We start from the raw sequence: 18,935 nt of genomic DNA on the forward strand, positions 1-18,935 counted from the left end.
CAGTATGTCTCAGTATTCTGGTAAAAGTCCTTATAGTACAATTTGTCACATAAATGGCATCCTGCTTTTCCATTCCATGCCAATATTTGTTGTCCATTAAAAACAAAAAAACAAAACAACCAAACCCCCCCCAAAACCCCACAAAACAACAACACAAAAACCCCCAAAGGAAATCAAAGCCAGCTCTCAATCAGTTTAATGCAAGTTGGCAGCAATCAAACCTCATGCAGTGCAACAACTTGTAACGTCTGCTTTAGGATATGAAGTTTTTTGCAGAACTGCTTTCCTTTGACTTGAGCTAGGCAATAAAAAGGGAGTTGGTGGTTAAAATCATTTGCCCAGTTACAGTGAGTTGCAGAGGTCTAAGCCACGTTCAGTGTTCAGAATCTTCTGCATGGGGCAGGGTGCAGGACAACCATCTGTACTGGACTGGGAGTTGCCTAAGTGGAGTGGCACACTTTCTTGTGGTAGTCAGACATCAGATTTCACTGGTGACTCTCCAATCCTCTCCACAAATTTAAATTTATTGTTACAGTTCTTTGAGTTACCAAAACAAAATCCATGCCTCAAACTTTTGGTATGCGTTACAAAGCTGCTGGAGTACACTCTACCAAGCATGTGTCATCAGTAAGGGGAGGGGAGGGAGGAGTAGGAAGGAGGTGTCATCACAAATACATTTCAGATTTGTCCATTAATATGTAAAATGTTTTGAGAGATTTGTAATAAGTGTGCTGACTGAAAAGGCACACCAACTCATTCGAAACTTTGAAATATTTTGTAAAATATTTAAGAGTTTGAATTTTTAAGTAGTGAGAAAGTTAATCTGGTACCAGCTTGCAGTTGATTGTAGAGCAATGGTGTTTCTAAGTCTTTAGATGTAAGTCAACAAGAATGCTATGGGTGTTGCACTTGCCAGACTGTTCTACTAATAAATTCTGAGCAGAAAACAGATTGTTTTGTAGCACACAAACCCTCTGCAACTTTAGTTAAGCCGTAAAACCAGAGATCAACGAAAGGAATGTCTGAGTCCTAGCTACCTTGCATCCTCTGTCATTTGCACTGGTGCTAAATCAGAACAAAAAATCACAGTTTGTATTATTCTGTCCACTTCTCAGAGTTGCAGCAAGTAACACAGGGTGTGATACACCAGCAGTTTCTACACCAGACATTTAGATTCAATGCACCTTTCCTGTGAACTGTGCTTCATTTTGCTTCCAAAGTGGTGAGGTGCCCTAGGAAATAAAATTAGAGTTCCATGTTCATCAGCTTTGTCCCATTCAGTTACAGAGACCAAGAGAAGGCAAAGTGAAGTGACTTTCTTTTGGTTTGTGCCCAACCAGATATGCAAGGATGTTGAAGCCCCCACTAGCAAAACCCTTGCTGGCCTTACTGGCAGAAGGGGCAGAAGAGAGGCATGCCATGCAAGCGGCATGGCACAGACCTCAGCGAGACCTGGGGTCACTGGAGAAATTGCTGGAGATCAGCACATCCTCACCCCTGTGCTGTGGGGCATGTGTGCGGTGGGATGCCAGTGGCTGTATGGTTCTCAGGGCACAGTTTTGCATTTATTAACAGGCTCTTCCTGGGAGAGCTGAGTAGAAGCTGGAAGTGACTTGCAAGGACCAGAGCGGTTTCCCCTAGCCAGAGCCCAGGCCACAGGCAAGGCAGCAGGAGAAGACACAAGCGGCCGCAGCCTGAGTGGTCCTGCCTGCTCCCGAGTGACCAGGCAGCCGGCCTCTGGCTCTGTCCCTGCCGCTCCTTCCTCCTCCATCACCCTGCTCTTTCATGGAAATATAATTTCTTACAGATTTTAAAGGAACATCCAGTTAATCAAAACACAGAGGGCTGCCAGCGCAGCCTGAGCAGAACTGTGCTATCACACACCATGGCACTTTCAATTCTGCTGCTTCGTTCCCTTGACAGAGATATTAACAAAAAGAGGAAACGGGCTATTACCATGACAAAGGCTTTGACAGCACAGGGAAAATGGCATGTTAACTCATCATCAGGCAGGCTGAAGCTGGCTGGGTATAACTGCACTCCTCGCTCTGCACCTTCCTCGCCACTGTGTGGGTTTGCTGTGGAGCAGGGCACGTGCTCCCGCTCAGCCATAGCCACCGAGTCCCACTTTTAACAGCACATGATATTAAAAGACCATCTTCAGTCTGTTTTGTTTTAAAGCCCAGACCCTCCATGTTACATCCACTGATGTATGTATCAAGCAAGTGAAAAGTTGCACGCTATTTAATGGGCAGGGGGGTGTTTTTATTTTAATGGCGAGTCGGGTTGTGCTGTATGTGTAGTAGCACTGTCATCTGCTTTTATGGCGAGTAGATGTTGGAGTGTGTTTGACTTGGAAAAGCCCATGAGACTCAGGATTAGCTATATTAATAGAGGTCATTTGGTAATATGAGTATAATTTAATCTGAGTATATTTTAGTTATTTCAAGATCCATTTCAGACTGTGACAAACAAGGATCAGTTTTCTCTGGGGCTCTAAGAAAACTCTGGAAAAGTAGCCCTTCCTCCATTAATTTCTCCCTGTTTAAGACCCGCTAACTATCGGTGTTTGGGAGGCTGCTGTGTTTGCTCTCTGCCATTTCCCTGCCGTGGGTCACTGTAGCAGTAGCACATCGCCGTTAGTCCTCACAGTGTGTTTAGCTAAAGGTGCACTGGGCAGCATCTCTCCACCCATGATTTGACTGTCAAATCTCTATTGTTAAACTTGCTAAAATATGAACAATTACTTTGGGTGGAACTCAGGCCATTTTTTAGTTATGTCTTTAATTCCTACTGCTGTTTCCTAAAGTCTGATATCTAAAATAATTTTCCTGACCTCCTCTCTCCTAGTCTATTTAGGTCCTGAATCCTTTAAGCCAGGAACTGCCTTTCAGCCCATGGGCATAACTGGGCTTGCTGTGTTCTTCATCAGTGGGAATAATAACACAGAAACGACCTTTGTATGAAAGTGTAGCATCTTCTGTTACATTGGGTGATGTAAATAGAAAAGCCTTGGGATGTTTATCAGGTCTGACAAAGCAACATCAAAAAAATAACCCGAAAAGCTTTATAAGTTCTTGTTCACTGGAGAGTGTCTGTCTACCCAATCCTTTGAGGAGTTTTTTCTGGGAAACAGAATGAATGTAACTGGTAAGTCTCTTTTTTATTCTTTTCCCTTAGTAACTGAAGTTGGTTTGATTAAGTCAATCCAAGCCCAGGCTGCCGGCCAGGCTCTCTTCCCCCTTCCTTGTATCCCTGCTTCCTCCGCTGTGCAGACACTGGTGCAGAGATGGATATCTTGAGACCTGGCTCAAGGAGCTGATCTGTCTCAAAACAAATTGCTGGCCCTCAGCTGCTTGTTCCTGACTCCCAAGTAGCCCGATACTAATGCTAGCAGAAATATTTCTGTGGCCATCCACTTGACCAAGCTGGGAAACTGATCTAGCTGAAAAAGAACTGGGAAAACATAGCTGTGTTTTTCTCTCAGCTGAACCAGTTTCCTAATCTGATGTGCCAAACTGCTGCTGTGAAAATGTAGTTACAGGCAGAACACATTGCAGGGGCAAGAACGAGATCCTTAAAGAAAAGGACGAAGTGAACCTGGAGACACGTGGGCTGAGCTGCGTCCTTGAAGCTAGAAGCAGATCTAGGCTAGAGGAGAAAGTAGGGCATTGCAACAGCTCTAGCCCATCCCGGGATGAGAGGGGACTCTCCCATGGCAGCTCTGTGAGCAGACGCAGATCTCGCTGGGAGACCCAATAATAGTTACATGCTCAGGAGCGAGGTCTTCACAGCAGCTGTGGATACAAACAGAGATGGGGTGATCTCAATTAGGATCTCTAAATAACACCGCCTTGTCTCCATGTCACCACCTGGGACTCGCAGCTGTGGGCTTTGGGAATTTGACATGTTAGGACTCCTGTGAGGGAGGTGGCTGTGCTGTGGCTCCTGCCTGTGGCCAGCCAGTGGCTTTTCTGCTGTCCCCAGGGTGTAAGCAGGAGCTGCTGTCTGTTGCTAGGGTGCACAGCTGTTGGTTTCAGTGTGTTTTCTTAGGCTGCAAAGCAGACAGGAGAGAGAGGGAACACAAGCAGAGAAAGGTTTTGAAAACTAAGGGAGGAATAGAAACAGCCTTTGCTACAGATGGGAGCAAATGCTTCCATCTAGAGAGGAGTCTGTCTCTGGTGTTAAGGTGTGATGTGATGCCACCACTTCCCCTTTGCCCCCAGTGCTCTGCAGGGCAGCACTGGGCGGCAGGTGCATGGGTGCTGCCCACAGGGTCTCCTTGCACTTTCAGTGCCCCAGGACTCTCCCAAGGTATCCATCAGCTCTTGCGAGGAGCTCGGGTTTGCAGCATTTTTGAAAAAAGAACCAAATGGCTGAAAACTAAGTTTCACCTTCTTTTGACGGTTGTGCTTGCTGACAGTGGTGTCCTATTAATATCATCCTATTCCACTGCAGCACAACATAGAACCTAACAATCAGGAAGCTCCAGCTCCATGTTTTGTAAAAAAAAACAAGCAACAAAACAAAAAAACCAAACAACAACAACAAAAATTAAAAAAAAACAAACCAAAACCAAAACAAAACCAACCAACCAAACAACAACAAAAACAAAACAAAACAAAACAAAACAAAACAAACCAGAAAAGGTAGAGCTAAGGCTTGGCTTTTAAAGTGTTTGGTTTTTTTTAATGTCACTCCCAAGAAGAATGGAAAGTTTAACTCAGAGGTAGATAATGTTAATGATTGCATGTTTACTTGAATAACAAAATAGGAGCCCATAAGATGTATTATAATGTGAACTTTTATCTGGAAAGTATGTCAGGATTTTACTGGAAATATGTCTATGACAGAGTATTTTCCCAGACTGGTAAAATTCAAGAGATAAGCAACAGTGTTGTCTTTTTATCTAGTGTTTAGTTATACCACGAAAATAAAATATAGCACAGACAATATTGACTGTTTAGAAATATAGCTACAGCCATTAATATAGGAGGAAAGATTGGTAGGAAACTTCTTTCCTGAATGTGAGCTTTGAGTGGCTGCAAAATATTTAATGATGTTGACACTGAGATGGTCACAGTGAAGCTTCAGTGTGAATGTCTTCTGGAGACAAATGAAGCTGCTTATGATGCAGAAATATTATTTCAGCATATGATAGCTGCTGTTTTCAGAAAGCACATCAATTATGCCTTTTCTCATGATAAAGATTTTCCTTACAGGCAAAGTGTAAAGACTACACAAGCTCTCAACCAAAAAAAAGTCCTTATATTCTGAAAAAGAAATAACAATGTCAAATGAAGGAAAAAGAAAAGGAAACTTTACAGAGTGTTTTAGTTTACACTGCATGAAAGTTTTGGTTAGCTATAATAAATGCTCTGCTACCAAGTATATCCTCCCTGCTTTGCTGCTGACACTGTCTCCCCTATTTTACTTCTCTGACTTTCCACCTAAAACTCTGCCTGTATAGTTTTGCCTTGTTCTTTGCTTTGCTGCAGAAACTGTGTGCCTATTTCTGGTTAGTAATCCTGCACTGCCTGGAGCGTGTTCACTATTTAATTTTTGCACTTCTTATTGTCTGTTTCTTTATAAAAACCAATTTACAAGTTAGTCACACAAAACACAAACTTATGTAAAGTTGTTGAAAGAAATTGCCCTGGCAGCAGTGAGTATCTATTGTCCTGCCCTGCTGACTCAGGGTTACACACCAGTGCGGGAGGGTGTGAGGTTCTCGGAAGAAAAGGGGATATGCTGCCTGGAACCTCCACCCCAGCAGCCACTGCCGCAGGGTTCTGAGATGCTCATTCCAGGTGTGTGGAAGAAGGTTAGACTCCTAATGGCTATGAAAGACTGTAAATGAGGTGTGAATATGGACATGTTGCAATGGGAAAGTTTCCTTAAAATAGTTTGCCAAGGAGGAAGGCAGTGTACAGAATTGCCCGAGCTGGTGTCCAAAGGAAATGTTGTTTTGAAGAGTGCCATGAAAACCTGAACTGAGCAGCTAGCCTGTCTGCATGTCAGAGAATAAGCAATTAAGGTGCATTCTGTTCTAATTTGTCTTTTTCTGGATATTTTGTTTGGTTGATTGTTTGTGGGGTTTTTTTACACAATTGGTGCACCTACACAGGATTGTATGCTGATGGTCAATGAAAACATATTTACATGATTACTGAAATTACTTATTCAACAGGAAGGCAACTGAACCAATTCATCATTGTTTAAATTTTAATTCAGTGAAAATGTAACCTCTGGAAAACACTGTTTGCATCTATAATTAATAGGTTGTTATGCACTGTAGTTTACAATTTGATTTACTTTCCTCAAACTCTGTGAAGAAGTGTTTCATGTGATCTTTTTCTGAATTCATAACAGATGAAAATGGCCTGGCTTGTTGCATTATAAGGAGGTTCATTTGCAGGGAGATGCAGATACAGTTTGCTGTTTGCTGTCTAATATAATTTAGGCAGAGCAGCGCAGCACTCCCTTTTTCTCCTGACAGTGATTCTCCCTCCAAAATGAGGCTCTGGCAGTCTGCTTTTGTACAAAGTAGACTCAAACATAATTATGCTGCTATGACAACTTAGTCTTATAGCTCTCACAGTCCTTTTTCTTCTCATCTTTGTAGTGCTGCTATGGGTAGAAACCGATTCTGTTTTTTCTTCTACCAGTATAAATAGAAATGCACATCAATGAAGTCTTAAATTGTACTGGTATAAGGTTGAGGTCAGCGCCAGTATATTAAACACTTCTCTCTTAAAAATGGGGGAGTGAAGAGAAGGAAAAAACGTAAGGTGCTTGGTCCCCCAGCCCTCACTTATTGCAAACAGTGTTAACCACTCTTATCCACACATCTGCATGGGGAAGGAAACCTCTGTTGGAAACTCCACTCATGTGGGAAGAGAGCAGCCGTGGCCACATCCCTCCCCTCCTCACCTTCTTTCAGCTATAAGCCACATCATTTCCTCGGAGCCCCTCTGTGTAGTGCTTAGTCCTTGTGGAGGGCTCCTGCGCACACTCTCACCCAGGCTGTTCCTGGGGTTGGGGTGGCTCTACGGCATGGGAGCGAGTTACTGCCCGTGGGGAGGCCTGCACTGAAGGGAGACAAAGCCCACACAAACTGTGCTGGCCACTGCGGTGCCTCTGAAGGCAGGCGGACCAAGGGGCTGGGCTACCTATGGGAAGAGCCGGTGTGGGGAAGCTGGCTGGAAGGATCTCGCTGGTCACCCAGGTTGCCGGAGGGATCAGCTGCTCTGGTAGGAGAACATCACGGGAGATGTTTGATAGCTGAGGAGTGGTTTGTAGAGAATGGGCACCCACCACCTGTTCCCTGCTGCCTGTGCCTCATCCTTGTATGGGGTCTGAGCCTGCTCTCTCCTGCTGTGAAAGCAAAACCTCTGTTGCAAGAGGTTTTAGCTTCTCCTTAGATCTTCTCATCCAGCCTTTGGGGCAGGCAGTAGAATGTGTCTTTCGAGGGTCACTTCAAAACTTGGAGCCTGGCTAACGCAGAACACCTAGGACCAGCCCTGAGGGAACATGTGGTTTCGTCATCAAGACGTGTCAGTTAATTGCAACCAAAGCCAAAGATTTTCCGTGTGTTTACCTTTGATGAGTTATGTTCAGCAAAAACCTGTAAGTGTAGCCAACATAGCTTAATTCACAATGACACCCAGGGAGCTGTGGAGAGGTGCCAGAGGTGTGATAGAGAGTATTTTAGTTTTATGTGGCTTCCTGAAGCTCCCCAGAGCACTCTGAAAAGAGTCCAGCTGTAATTATTTTTTTTTTTTTTAAGGTAAAAAATATTCCCTTTCCAGCTGTGAAAGCAACTGCATAGGCCAGAACAGAAGGTGTTTGCGGTGAAAAGACACACAGGCTTAGCCAGACTATTTTGCTCTTTTTTTTTTTTTTTCCTCCCTGAATTCTCCAGGGAGGAGAGGAGCCAGCATCAGATGGCAGGAGAGAGACACAGGGCTTTTACTCAATTTCTTCCTCCTGATCCATGTCCTGGCAGAAGTAGGTACTTCTGTCACTTTTAGGCCTAAGGTCCAAAAAAGATGGTTCCTAGTTGGTGTGGCTGGTACAGGGGCAGCAGCGAGTTCGTGGGTCACTGCTTCTGAAGCAGGCTTTTGCCTAGAAGCAATGACCCACACCCTACCTGCCTCAGAGCCCCTGACCCCCCACGGCCCTCACCCCCGTCTGCTCCCTCCTTGCCAACATGCAGTCACCTTGCAGGGGACATATATAATTCCCCAGCCCCTCCTTCCCCACCAGCAGCTGCCACTTTCAGAGCTGGGGGTGCACAGGTTGACCACACAGGGTCTTACAGAGCTGGAGGAAGCCATCTCTACAGCTGCTTCGAGTGCTGCAGTACGGCCTCAAAAACAAGCTAAGGAATAGCAAGCATTAACAGTGAAGTAGTTACACGGCTGTGTAAACTGTGTGGATTGCCATCTTGCCTGTGCAGGGCTGCATCTAAGTTTAAACCTCTGAAGCCCTGAAGCAGAGGTGGGACCTAGTTCCCCAGACAAGGGAACCATGACAGCCACCTCTCCTGACATGCTCCCTGACCCTGAGTGCTTGATCCTGGGTGACTGGTGCTGCAGCACCGCGCTTCCTTCCCTGGCTTCACCCTTCAGCGACATCTGTCAGCATGGGCATCACCTACATCCGAGGGTGGCCTGTAGCCCTGTGCGTCTGCTAACACCAGACAGAAAAGCTGCTTTCAAAATGGCATCTGGCAACCCTTTCTCTTCCCCTCTGCCCCTGCCTCAGAAACAGAGAACACACCACAGGTGTTTTCCCTGTGTCATTTCAACATCTCTGAAGTGGCAGCCTCAGAGAGACATCTTTTCTGTGAAGAAACACCTCCTTTTCTGCTTGCTCCTTGACATTCCCATGGATGAACTAATAAGGTTCTGGCCTCTACTTTAATCAAGTAATGCAGATATCATATACAGGCTGGTCGCCCTGGAGCTCACTATGAGGGATTTCTTCTCTGAAATAGAGACCTAAACCCAACACTGACTTCACTAACGCTGTTTCTGTCTCAAGCCCCATGTTTGCTTGTGCACATCTTTCTGGCCAGCCATGGTGCTGTCTGCTAAGCACCTCCTGGCCAGGACTTCATGTTTTCTCTGGTCAGTGGCTCTTTCTCTGTCTTGCTGTCAAGACTCCTTGTGTCTTGCAGACTAAGTTTGTCTGAGAATCTCATGAAAGCCAAGACAGATCCCTGACAAAGTCATGTTGGTTGTGGGACTTCTTTGTAGCTGAGTGAGATGAGGCTGGAAGGAGAACTTTCTGTGTTTTCACTGACCTACTGGTAGGACTGTTCCCAGCTACAACCTTCCTACTGTAGAGGTCCCTGGGGAGCCTTTCCTGGAGGGAAGTCTTAAGCATCTCTATATGCATGGCAGCTGCTCTCCTCTAGGCAGTCAGAGTGTTCCTGAGCTGAGTTTGTATCATGTCTGTATTCCACCCAACCTCTCTCCGCCCTTGCACGTACTGCTCCCTACACCTCCCTATTCCCAAAGGATGTCCTGCCGAACACCAGCCTGCTTTACCTCTCACACAGTTTGTTCTCAGCTCTGAGGGTGTTTGTCCTGTTGTACCCTAGGGTGTCCCAATCTAGGATGCACATGCACCTCCACTCTCAGCAGCAGATCACTGCCTGCTGTCCTGCAGCTGCTGACAGTCCTGCCCATCAGCCCCTGGCACAGGCTGCTTCATCCTCTTCATCCAAATGGTTCTTTCCTCAGAAATAAAACCCCTGCTCCTGCTTCTGCCTGAGATCAAAATACCCAAGCATGTTCATTACTAAAAATAAGCCATATTCACAAGAAAGGCATATGAAAGCTTTATGTTCTCAGTCTTACTTCTTCCACAGTAAACTGTCTTGTACCATCCATCACATCCCTGCAGAGAGTACAAAACAATGCCCAGTGCTGTCTCTTGTATTTACTTTATGAAGATGTTAATGACTGTGGGACCAAAATGAAGTGGGTCTTCCCTGAGGAGATAATACCATTTTGTTCTGAGAGGCAGGGCATAACAGATGGGATGTATGTGCACTTGTTTTCTTGCGTGCACTTCTCATTTCTTCTTTCCTGTTTTCTTAGAGAAGTGAAGTCACTCATACCAATTGATGGTTGTTGGCAAGAAAAATATTCTCTTTTTTGAGGGTTTCATAAGAGAAACTCCTTCTCTGTAGTTCACATCACAGTCTCTCGAGAAGTGGTGGCTTTCTTCCAGGTGATGCTTATACTTACTCTTAACAATAGCAATTTGTGATCAATAAATTAGAAGTCGAGTGATTCAGCATCATAAAAAGAGCTTGGAGCTCATTGGGATTCTTGTTTCATTTCCTTTGTTGGCTTATATAGTAGTTGGACAAACAATGTTTCCTGGTTCTGATTCCATATTAGATTCTATACTCTGTATTTTACAGCTACCATAAAAGCAGGTACAGCAGTGATGGGAGCCATATAAGTACCTAGACAGATGATAAAAATATTGTTGCTGAGCCCTTCAGGGTGTGCTTTGTGGGAGAAGACACTTAATCTAAAGAATAAGGGATTGTTAACTTTTACTGGATAGCATATGCAATACTAGAATTTATTAGTCTGTTGTTCAATACAGTAACTGATGTGCTGTTTACATTTTTTTCTTTTTAAATCTATCAGATAAAAGGAGTTACCAAACTTCCCACCTCAGTTTTCCTGTTTGCAATATGTGAATGCTGATGATATGAAGTGAAAGTGCAGTAAATTAAACACCAGTATACATATATAGCATACAGGTGGAAAGTGATGCACATCTGTCCTGGAAAAGATTTAGGTTTTCGCTGGATCAACAAAGGACTGATTTCTAGTTTGGCTACAGTAACGTAACTGTACTTTAGGCACCACTTGCCACACTCCGCACTTGCTGCTGCATTTCGGGAGCATGCGTGAGAGCTGCTCAGGGTTATACGCACTGTGGCACTCTTCAAGCTAGCTCTAACAGTTAAGAAAACACTGTTGTGTGAGTGTCCAGAGCTGTCCCCCACAAAATAACCTGCATAACGGGTTAACACAATCCCTTTTTGTGTTCGCACAGGCCCTCAAGCAGGCTAGACCTTATGCAGTTGCTGCTGTTGGGGCCCCACTGCTGCATGTACAGTGCAATGATGAGGGGCAACAAACAAGAAAAGAAACATATAGGAAAGAAGGCAGCGTTACCACTGAGATGATTCAGCAACACAGTCTCAGAAAGCTGTGCATTCATTACTTGCTGTAGTAATTAACAGAAAGTATTGCCAACCGTTTTCTTTTTTTTTTTTTTATGTCATCCAACACGTTTTTGTATTTTTGCATTTACATTCAGTTTCTTTTTTAAAATGAGTATGAATTGACAGATTTAGCCCATAGCTGCTTTCAGTGTGCTGGGAGGGGAGACTGCCATTTTTTTACCTTTCTGCTGTTTGAGGGAAAAGCAGTTATTCTTTACACAGAATCTGCATCAGTGGCAGCTCTTAAAGACTTCCTTGCTTGGTGTCTGAATTTAGTTTTTAAAAATTTTGAAGTGCCAGCTTTTTCTGCATAAAAGCTGCTTATCCCTCAATTGCAAGAACTTCAAACAGTTTGCTGACAGCATCTGGACAGCCCCAACTGAAATAGCTTGAGACGGTTATAGCTTCACTTGGCAAGTGGGGGAGATTAAGAGCTAAATCCTACAGTGGTGAAGATCATTACACAGAAGTCCCTCTCTGTTGTTGATCTCTACACATCTTCAGGCATGATCACCACTTCCTACATTTCTCCACCTTGGAGTAAGCTTATATGGCCATGGCACAAATCCATCTGCAGGAGCAGCCTGTCCCTCTGGGCTTCCTTTATGCTGGACCTGGATTCAGCCAGGAGGCAGCCTGTGCTCCACAGTGGTGCTTACACATGTCTGGTGGTTGTCTCATGCTGCTTCACGCTAGCTGGCAAAGCCAAAGCAGCTACTTCACCCATTTCAGTGCCTGACACTAATTCATCACTCCTCCATGTCTGCAGAATAGTAGGGGAGCAGAGGGCATTCATGCTTTGTTAAATCTGCATGAAAAACATTGAGATGCATTTTCATTATTTTCATCTGGATACGTGCGGCATAGGGTGACAGCGTATCAGTTTTTCTGTTTATTTCCCCATCTCTGAATGAATACATGTTTTTTGCTCAGCAGCTGCAGGCTCATAACCTCAGTCTCACCGATACCAGTCTTTTCAGTTGACTTTTCCTTCCAGCTTTCACTTACCTGTTGCGTACCCTGGGGATCTACCTTTAGCTTACATGGTACTCAGAGACATAAAATTAAGATATACATCAACACCAGCCCCCTGTTTGCTCAGCTTTGAAAGGAGAAAGCCACTACAGGAATAGGGGCCCACAGCAGTTAGGAAACCAGCCCCTGTGACCGCAGCACACACAAAATGCCTGGGTACCTTTGGGAATACGAACCCTGGTGTCTGTGTAAATGGTCTCCTTCAATACCAGTGCCAGGGTCTGTGGCATCTCTGTCTGTCCATCTGTGCCCAGTTTCTACTGGAATAAGCAGAGGCTGCATAGGTCAGTGGATCTGGGCAAGGAATTTGTTACTGAGGGCTTTTGGAGGCAGCTTTTGGATGCCGAGCTCCACATATTAGAAGAGAACAAGGCCTGCGCTGGCGTAACACAATTTCAAGTGGCAGGTGCTGTGATTCTTCTGTGTCTCGCTGTCCTTCCAGCAGCTCAGCCCTGCATGCATACACAGGCAGTGGGTATCAAACAAGCACTGCAGGCTCATGGCAAACTGTCTCCTTTTAGCATAGCGCAAGCACTGTATGTCTAAGGAAATGGAAAATTCTTGCTAATAACAGGCTCAGCCTCAAAATACTGCTTGTATGGATCCCCATTTTAAGGAGGCATGTTTTCACCTGGCTCACAAAAGGTGGCTTTGCTGCTGCAGGCAAAATCAAGATAGGCAGCCTCACAAACCTCATGAAAAATTTACTTAGCAGGAAGGCCAAGGCTATTGCTGAACACAGAAAATATTTTTTTGAAAGGAGTAAAAACATATCTTGTGGGTTTTGTGCTAAAGCTGATAGGCTAGGCTGAGACTAGCTGATAGTCCCTGCCTGGCTCCAAGGCCCCCTGCTAAGCTCCAGCAGCCTTGCTGCAAGCTGTTTCTTTAAACCTGGAGGAAACGAGCACCTGCAGCCTTTTGGGGCTTATTTTGCAACAGCTGCTGTTTGCTGGGGTGCTCTCTCTCTTCCAGCTTCCAAGTACTCCTTCCCTTTTTCACCCCCCTGAGGTTGCTTCGGACTCCTTTCTTCTTCCTTTTTTCATGCTTTCGGTGATTTAAAAGAATTCATCATGAGAAAAATGGGGTGGAGGAATCCAGCAGCTTTCTTCTCAGCACCCCTTTGTGTGGCAGTGTATTGGGAAACCTTTATGAAGCCCTTTAGCCCTGTCAGAAGGTAAAGATTTGTAAAGCACCAAGTCCCACCATGACCCTCTGCTTTATCTTCCTCAACCCTATGCATGCCACAGGGTCATTGATGCAAATGGAGGGTCACAAGGAAAACCTTTTTCCCTCTCTTCACCACCAGCCCCACATGCAGATATCCCTGGGCACAGCCATGCCAGTGCCACCACTGGGGAAATCTCTGTGCTGGCAGAAGATGGTTCAGCAGTGGCTTTCCTTGCCAAGCCCCCAACTGTGCCAGTTGCTGGTGGGAGCTTTTGATGTGCTTTTCCTCTCTTTCTGCCAACTCAACATATGAGATGGTAGTACTTTTTGTGATATTTTAGTAGTTAACAAACATTATGTGTATGCTGTGAGAAAAAAATCTACAATGAAATGGGATAATATGTAATGTATGCCTGCCTTTATAGCACCTTTTAAATGATTTTTTTCATTTTTTTAAGAAGCCTGTTGAACTGGAGCATAATAAAGGAAGACAGGACAGGCCAAGAAGAAACAACTGAGAGGAAAATCTTTAAGTCTGTGGCTATCAGAGCAAAAGGCAAAAAGGTAGGATTGCATCTATCGTTCACCTACTCACGCTGGCTGTAAGGTAGCTGTTGGCCCAGTTTGTAGGACTGCCCATGTACTATCATTAGACCCTCACCTTCTTAAGCTGGAAGGGGATATCAGAGAGCTCCAGAAGATCAGGGAGATGGGAGCCAGACTAAGGCAGACTTTACCAGGCTTGTACTCTAAATGTCTTGGCTCCAGGTGAGCGAGTGATGAGTTGTACAGCTCTGTATGTCAGATGGCCCTCACAACCCCTTTCCCCCACCCCGAAGTGTCACTGCCTCTGGGAGATCAGCCCAATTTCACCACCACCTCACATACAAAAACATGAAAAGGAGCGAACCCTGGGTTTATTTGCTGAAGCGTCTACCCGCTTAGTGTTTAAAACTATGGTTTCATTTCCATAATATGTGGCAGCGTTGTAACCTTTAACAACCCCTGAATCAAAAGTTGTCAGCTTTTCCTCTTCTGCCATGAGCCTTGTGATTCTTGCCATGTGCTTTAGTATTTTGTGGTTAGCCAAAGCTTGCTTGCAAATTTTTCCGGTTTAGAAATGTCCATCGTTTCCTGTGTTCTTTAACAACGGAGGAGTGCTAGCCAAGGCAGGCAGCCTTTCCATGCAGCTCCTCACCCATACGCACCGAGGGTGCTCTCAGTAAGCAAGGTCACTGCCTCTCCCTGTCTTGAAGCCGACCGCAGCAAGACTCTGCTTCATGCCTTTCTCCTGGTGGGAGTAGGGGCTTGGGAGGCTAGAGGGGAAAACTGGCTTGAAAATGTCAAAACACAAACCAAACCCCCAACAACTGAAAAGAACGCCACAATTTTTTCACCAGCTGTTGAAAAAAAGTCTTATATACTTATGTGGAATTTTTCCTATTATTGTTATTATTTCAGCTTGTAGTTGGCCATGGGAACATTTCCAAAGAAACCAGTACTCTGGGAAACCTTTTGTTTTCCAGAAAGGCTGTTATTCAAAAGCAATTAACATAAAAACATTTAAATTGTCTAACTTCAGAGACAGAAGAATGGAGGAAGGAAATGTGAGAGTGTGTGTGTGCACACAGGACATACAGCGGTCTGGGGTAATGTAAGAGGCAGAAGCAGGAGACCTGGGGGCTCAGGTCAGCATGGATGGGCGCAGTTGCTGGGGAGGGTTGAGATGGGGAGATCACACGTGTGCGATGCAGGAGCGGAGAGGACAGCTGGGGGCTGCTGTGACCTTGGAAGATACGACAAGCCAAGGAGAGGTGTGGGGCCTGGGGCAGTGGGGGCCCCAGGAATTAGGGTGGAGATGCCCAAGTGTCTCTCCATTCTTCAGGCCAGGTATGAAATTTGTGTTATGTGTTTTGGCAGCTCTGAGTGCCTGTTATGATGAGGTGCAGCTGGGGTTTCAAGACCAGGCTTGTGCTCTGGCAGCCCGGAGCAATGCTCCCGAATCATCTTGCTTCCTACTGTCAATGCCGGGTGAGGGCACCAGCAGCTACAGTGTTGGTAGTGTTATTTTATGTAGGTATGGTGTAAGTTTTCTCCACCATTTCTCCAGTGGGTTTTGAACCAGATGGCTGCTTTCACTCTCACTTGAGAGTGCACAGAGTCGCTAGATATTAAACTCCTGTCTAGTTGTGTGGAAATGGAGGTCGACCAGAGGGAGTTTTCCTGTGCCCCGAGACAGATCTCTCTGCCTTTCTCAAAAGAGCACAATATTTTAAAGTCTGAACTGCACCATATGCAGCCCAATGTAAGGCGCTTTCTTTTGCAAGGAGCGTGCAACAGCTGTAAATTTATAGATTATCTCTTTAGGCCTTTCAACCTTTCTGTCCATCTGATTTCTGTCTCCCCTGATTTTCCCTCATCTCTCACCCTGCTCATGTCCACACATGTTGTGCTCAGCCAGCCAGAAATGAGGAAGAGAGCTCAGCCCTCCTCCGAGGGAACCTAGGGGACTTGGGAGGCAGCTAGAGGTAATGTTGCAGGCAGAAGACCCTTAGAAACATGAAGTGGCAGTACATGCCGTGAAGGCTGTGATCACTGAGGACGGGAGAGATGAACTGAAGTCACTGGGGTGGAAGGCAGGGATGCAGAAGTTCATTAAATACCACAAGCCAGCCAAGATTCCCAAGATCAATCAGAAGAATCTACCTGCGTCCCAGAAACATGTTTGAAACAGAAATCCACAAAGACCTTTGCTTAAACAAAAGTCTGAAATGCAACGGTTTTTTCTAAAATAGGCAGTGGTCTTGCATTCTGAAAAACCCAGAGAAACGGGGCAAGAAGCATTGCATGAACGGGCAAAAGGCATGTGAACAGCAGGGAGCACGCTGTGCTGGTGGCGCAGGAGGACATGTCTGGGACTGTTCTTCTCCTGCCACGGAAGGAGGCTTTGCAGGTTTCTGGGGCAGTGCTTCTGTGGTGGTGTTTTCCTGCAAGCCTTCACTTCCATTCTAAGCGCAGCATAAACTTTTTATAGATCATCAGTAGCCAGTACTGCAGGGTGCCCCCACTTCCACCCTTCTGTCTCATTTCGAGATCAGATTTTAATTGAAAAAAGATGTGGCAGACAGGATGAGTTTCTATAAATAGATTCTAAAATGTCATCTTAAGAGGAATGTATGTGACTGAGTTCAAATACCAATATGAAGAAAAAAGTGTTAAACACATAGCCCCGTTAGACACAGGGAAGTCTCCTTGGAAATTGTTTTATTGTTTGGCAGGTTTTTTTAGGCTGGTGCCAGCAAATGATAACATATTTTCTGTTTTGGTGCCCAGTATATGTATTTTGCTAATAGTTTCCATTCGTATTACATTTTGTATTGTCATTTAATTTGTTGCACAGATACTGTGCACTCTTACTAGTTTCATCTTATTTCACAATTTTTGAAGAGTTTAATTTTTGTAGTCTGTTACCCGGTAGGCAGAAGAGATCTTGTTTGGGTTTTTAACAAAATCCTCATTTTAAAAGTGTAATATTTTGTGGTATAATATTCTAGGATGACCATATCATTTATCTGAGATGAACTTAGAACATTTTAGAGGTTGTGATGAGGGCTTTGAAACGCACATAGGGTGTTTAAACTTCCAGTTGCATTTATGTAACACAGTATTTAAGTCAGCTGAGCCCCCCTAGAAGATTACCTGTATAAGTAGCGGAGGCAGCCAGGATTCAGCTTTTGTTATTCAATCTCTTTTCAACACATGAAGTGCTCTCAACAACTGGTTACATAAGTTGAGGTCTGGCAAGGTTTTATTTTTCAGAGTTGACTCTCTGCACAGCATATTTTCTCATTTGTTTTTTATTTGCCTTGCTTTCTGAGGGATTGCATGTATCATCCTTATTGCTGAAGTTCTGCAGCAACATGTATATTTGAGGAAAATATATATTAGAAGTGTAAATATGTTTTCACTATAAAAAATATAAAGCTAAGTGTGGCTAAAATAAGAGCCCAATACACAGTTTTTTTAAGTATGCTTATGCAAGTTTAGATAAATGAAACGTAGACTTTTAAGTATCTGTAACTCACTGAGCTTGACACAGTACAACTATAGATGGTCAGCACTCAGAGCCAGCTACGATCTAAAGACCATTAACAACAGCACCATGTTTCTAGGGGTTATATTATAGTGATTGGCTCCTTATCTGTTCCATGACATTAAAGAAAACTTTACCCCATACAGCAGTGCTAGCTTTTTATGTACGTGCTTGCAGAACTTTTCAAATATTTTGAAACCTGTGTTATATCTGCATGAAAGCCAAGTAGTTATATTGCATCAAGGCTAAGAAACAACACATTCACCAGTCATAAATGCAGAGTGCAGGTCTTAACATTCAAAATATAGGTGCCTTTTTTTCTTGTGTCATTGCTCCTCCCCTCCCCACATATTTTTTTTTTTTTTAGATTTGACTGAGGGATTTAGACATAACACACTAATGGAAGGTGTGAGTTTAAATATCGTAGGCAGTCTCTAGCATGAGAAGTCACAGAACTCGTATTACAAAATGAAACACAAAGTTGCCTCGAGCCACAGACAGCAAGCAGTTTGTTTTGATAAGGTTTTTGGGACAGGCTGATGGTTTAGTTCATTGACATTGCTATTGCTTGAATTTGGGCATTAATCTTGCTATCTAGTGTATACATCTTAAAATGTGTTTTAAAGCTTGTTAGCCTGAGTACCAGGGTGTACAAAAGCGGGATGAGGACTCGTGGTGGTGAAGGAGAAAGAGAGGTCCTCTGCTTAAAAAGCACACAGTATATCTCCTCTCCCTCAAGCATTAAACACATGTCCCTCAGTAGCAAAACACCAAAACCAGAAACCCCAGGAGACAGCAGCATGCCTGGCGCAGGCCCCCTGTTTGGCTTTCTCACCAGTTTACAAGCTTGTCTCTGGGCGCAACGTCAAAGAGACCCCATTGCTTCCATCTCATCCTGGTTCTTTGCGGTGGCAGAACGTGGGCGACAGAGAAGGACTTTTAACTAGGTGAGGCCTGAAGTTCCCAAGAACCTAGAAGATCCACAGGCTCCTGGACCATCTTGTGCCCTTTACACACCTGGAGTGCTGTACTTAGCCAGCCACGCCACAATATAAAGCAGGCATGACCCATTCATAGAACCAGTAAATATGTGAAATAATATGAGGTATGTGCCATATGAAAATCAGCATCTCTGTGAACTTCAAGTTGGCATTTAGATTTGAATGCAGTAAACTGAGCCAAACTGAGACGTCTGCACCTTTTGCAATAAAAAACTCAAAGCGTACGTGCACAAGGTAGGACTTGGAGTAGATGCGCTGAGTAAAACACTATCTAGTAGAGAGGTCTTTCTGCAAGTGGAGAAAGAACATGGGTATTTTAAAGTCTGAACTGCACATGTATGGCCTTATATGAGGTACTTTCTTTTCCAAGACAAGA

The 18,935-nt window shown here is 44.5% G+C and overlaps 1 protein-coding gene across 5 annotated transcripts in view; it reads left to right on the forward strand.

The window, feature by feature from the left end:
• Nucleotides 1-18,935, forward strand: part of LOC308060839 (uncharacterized protein) — a 158,629-nt gene that overhangs the window by 77,446 nt on the left and 62,248 nt on the right. For 3 of the 5 annotated variants that reach the window (XM_080380024.1, XM_080380025.1, XM_080380026.1), the window contains exons 1-2: nucleotides 7,636-13,472; nucleotides 13,924-14,029. In XM_080380024.1, coding sequence (XP_080236150.1) covers nucleotides 13,369-13,472; nucleotides 13,924-14,029 — 210 coding nt within the window. In that variant the 5' untranslated portion in view covers nucleotides 7,636-13,368. Of the gene's footprint in view, nucleotides 1-7,635; nucleotides 13,473-13,923; nucleotides 14,030-18,935 lie in introns of those variants that run through there. The other 2 variants (XR_013926928.1, XM_080380027.1) reach the window with 1 other exon arrangement.

The sequence above is a fragment of the Falco punctatus genome, assembly GCF_963210335.1.
Source record: "Falco punctatus genome assembly, chromosome: 3".
Lineage (NCBI taxonomy): Eukaryota > Metazoa > Chordata > Aves > Falconiformes > Falconidae > Falco > Falco punctatus.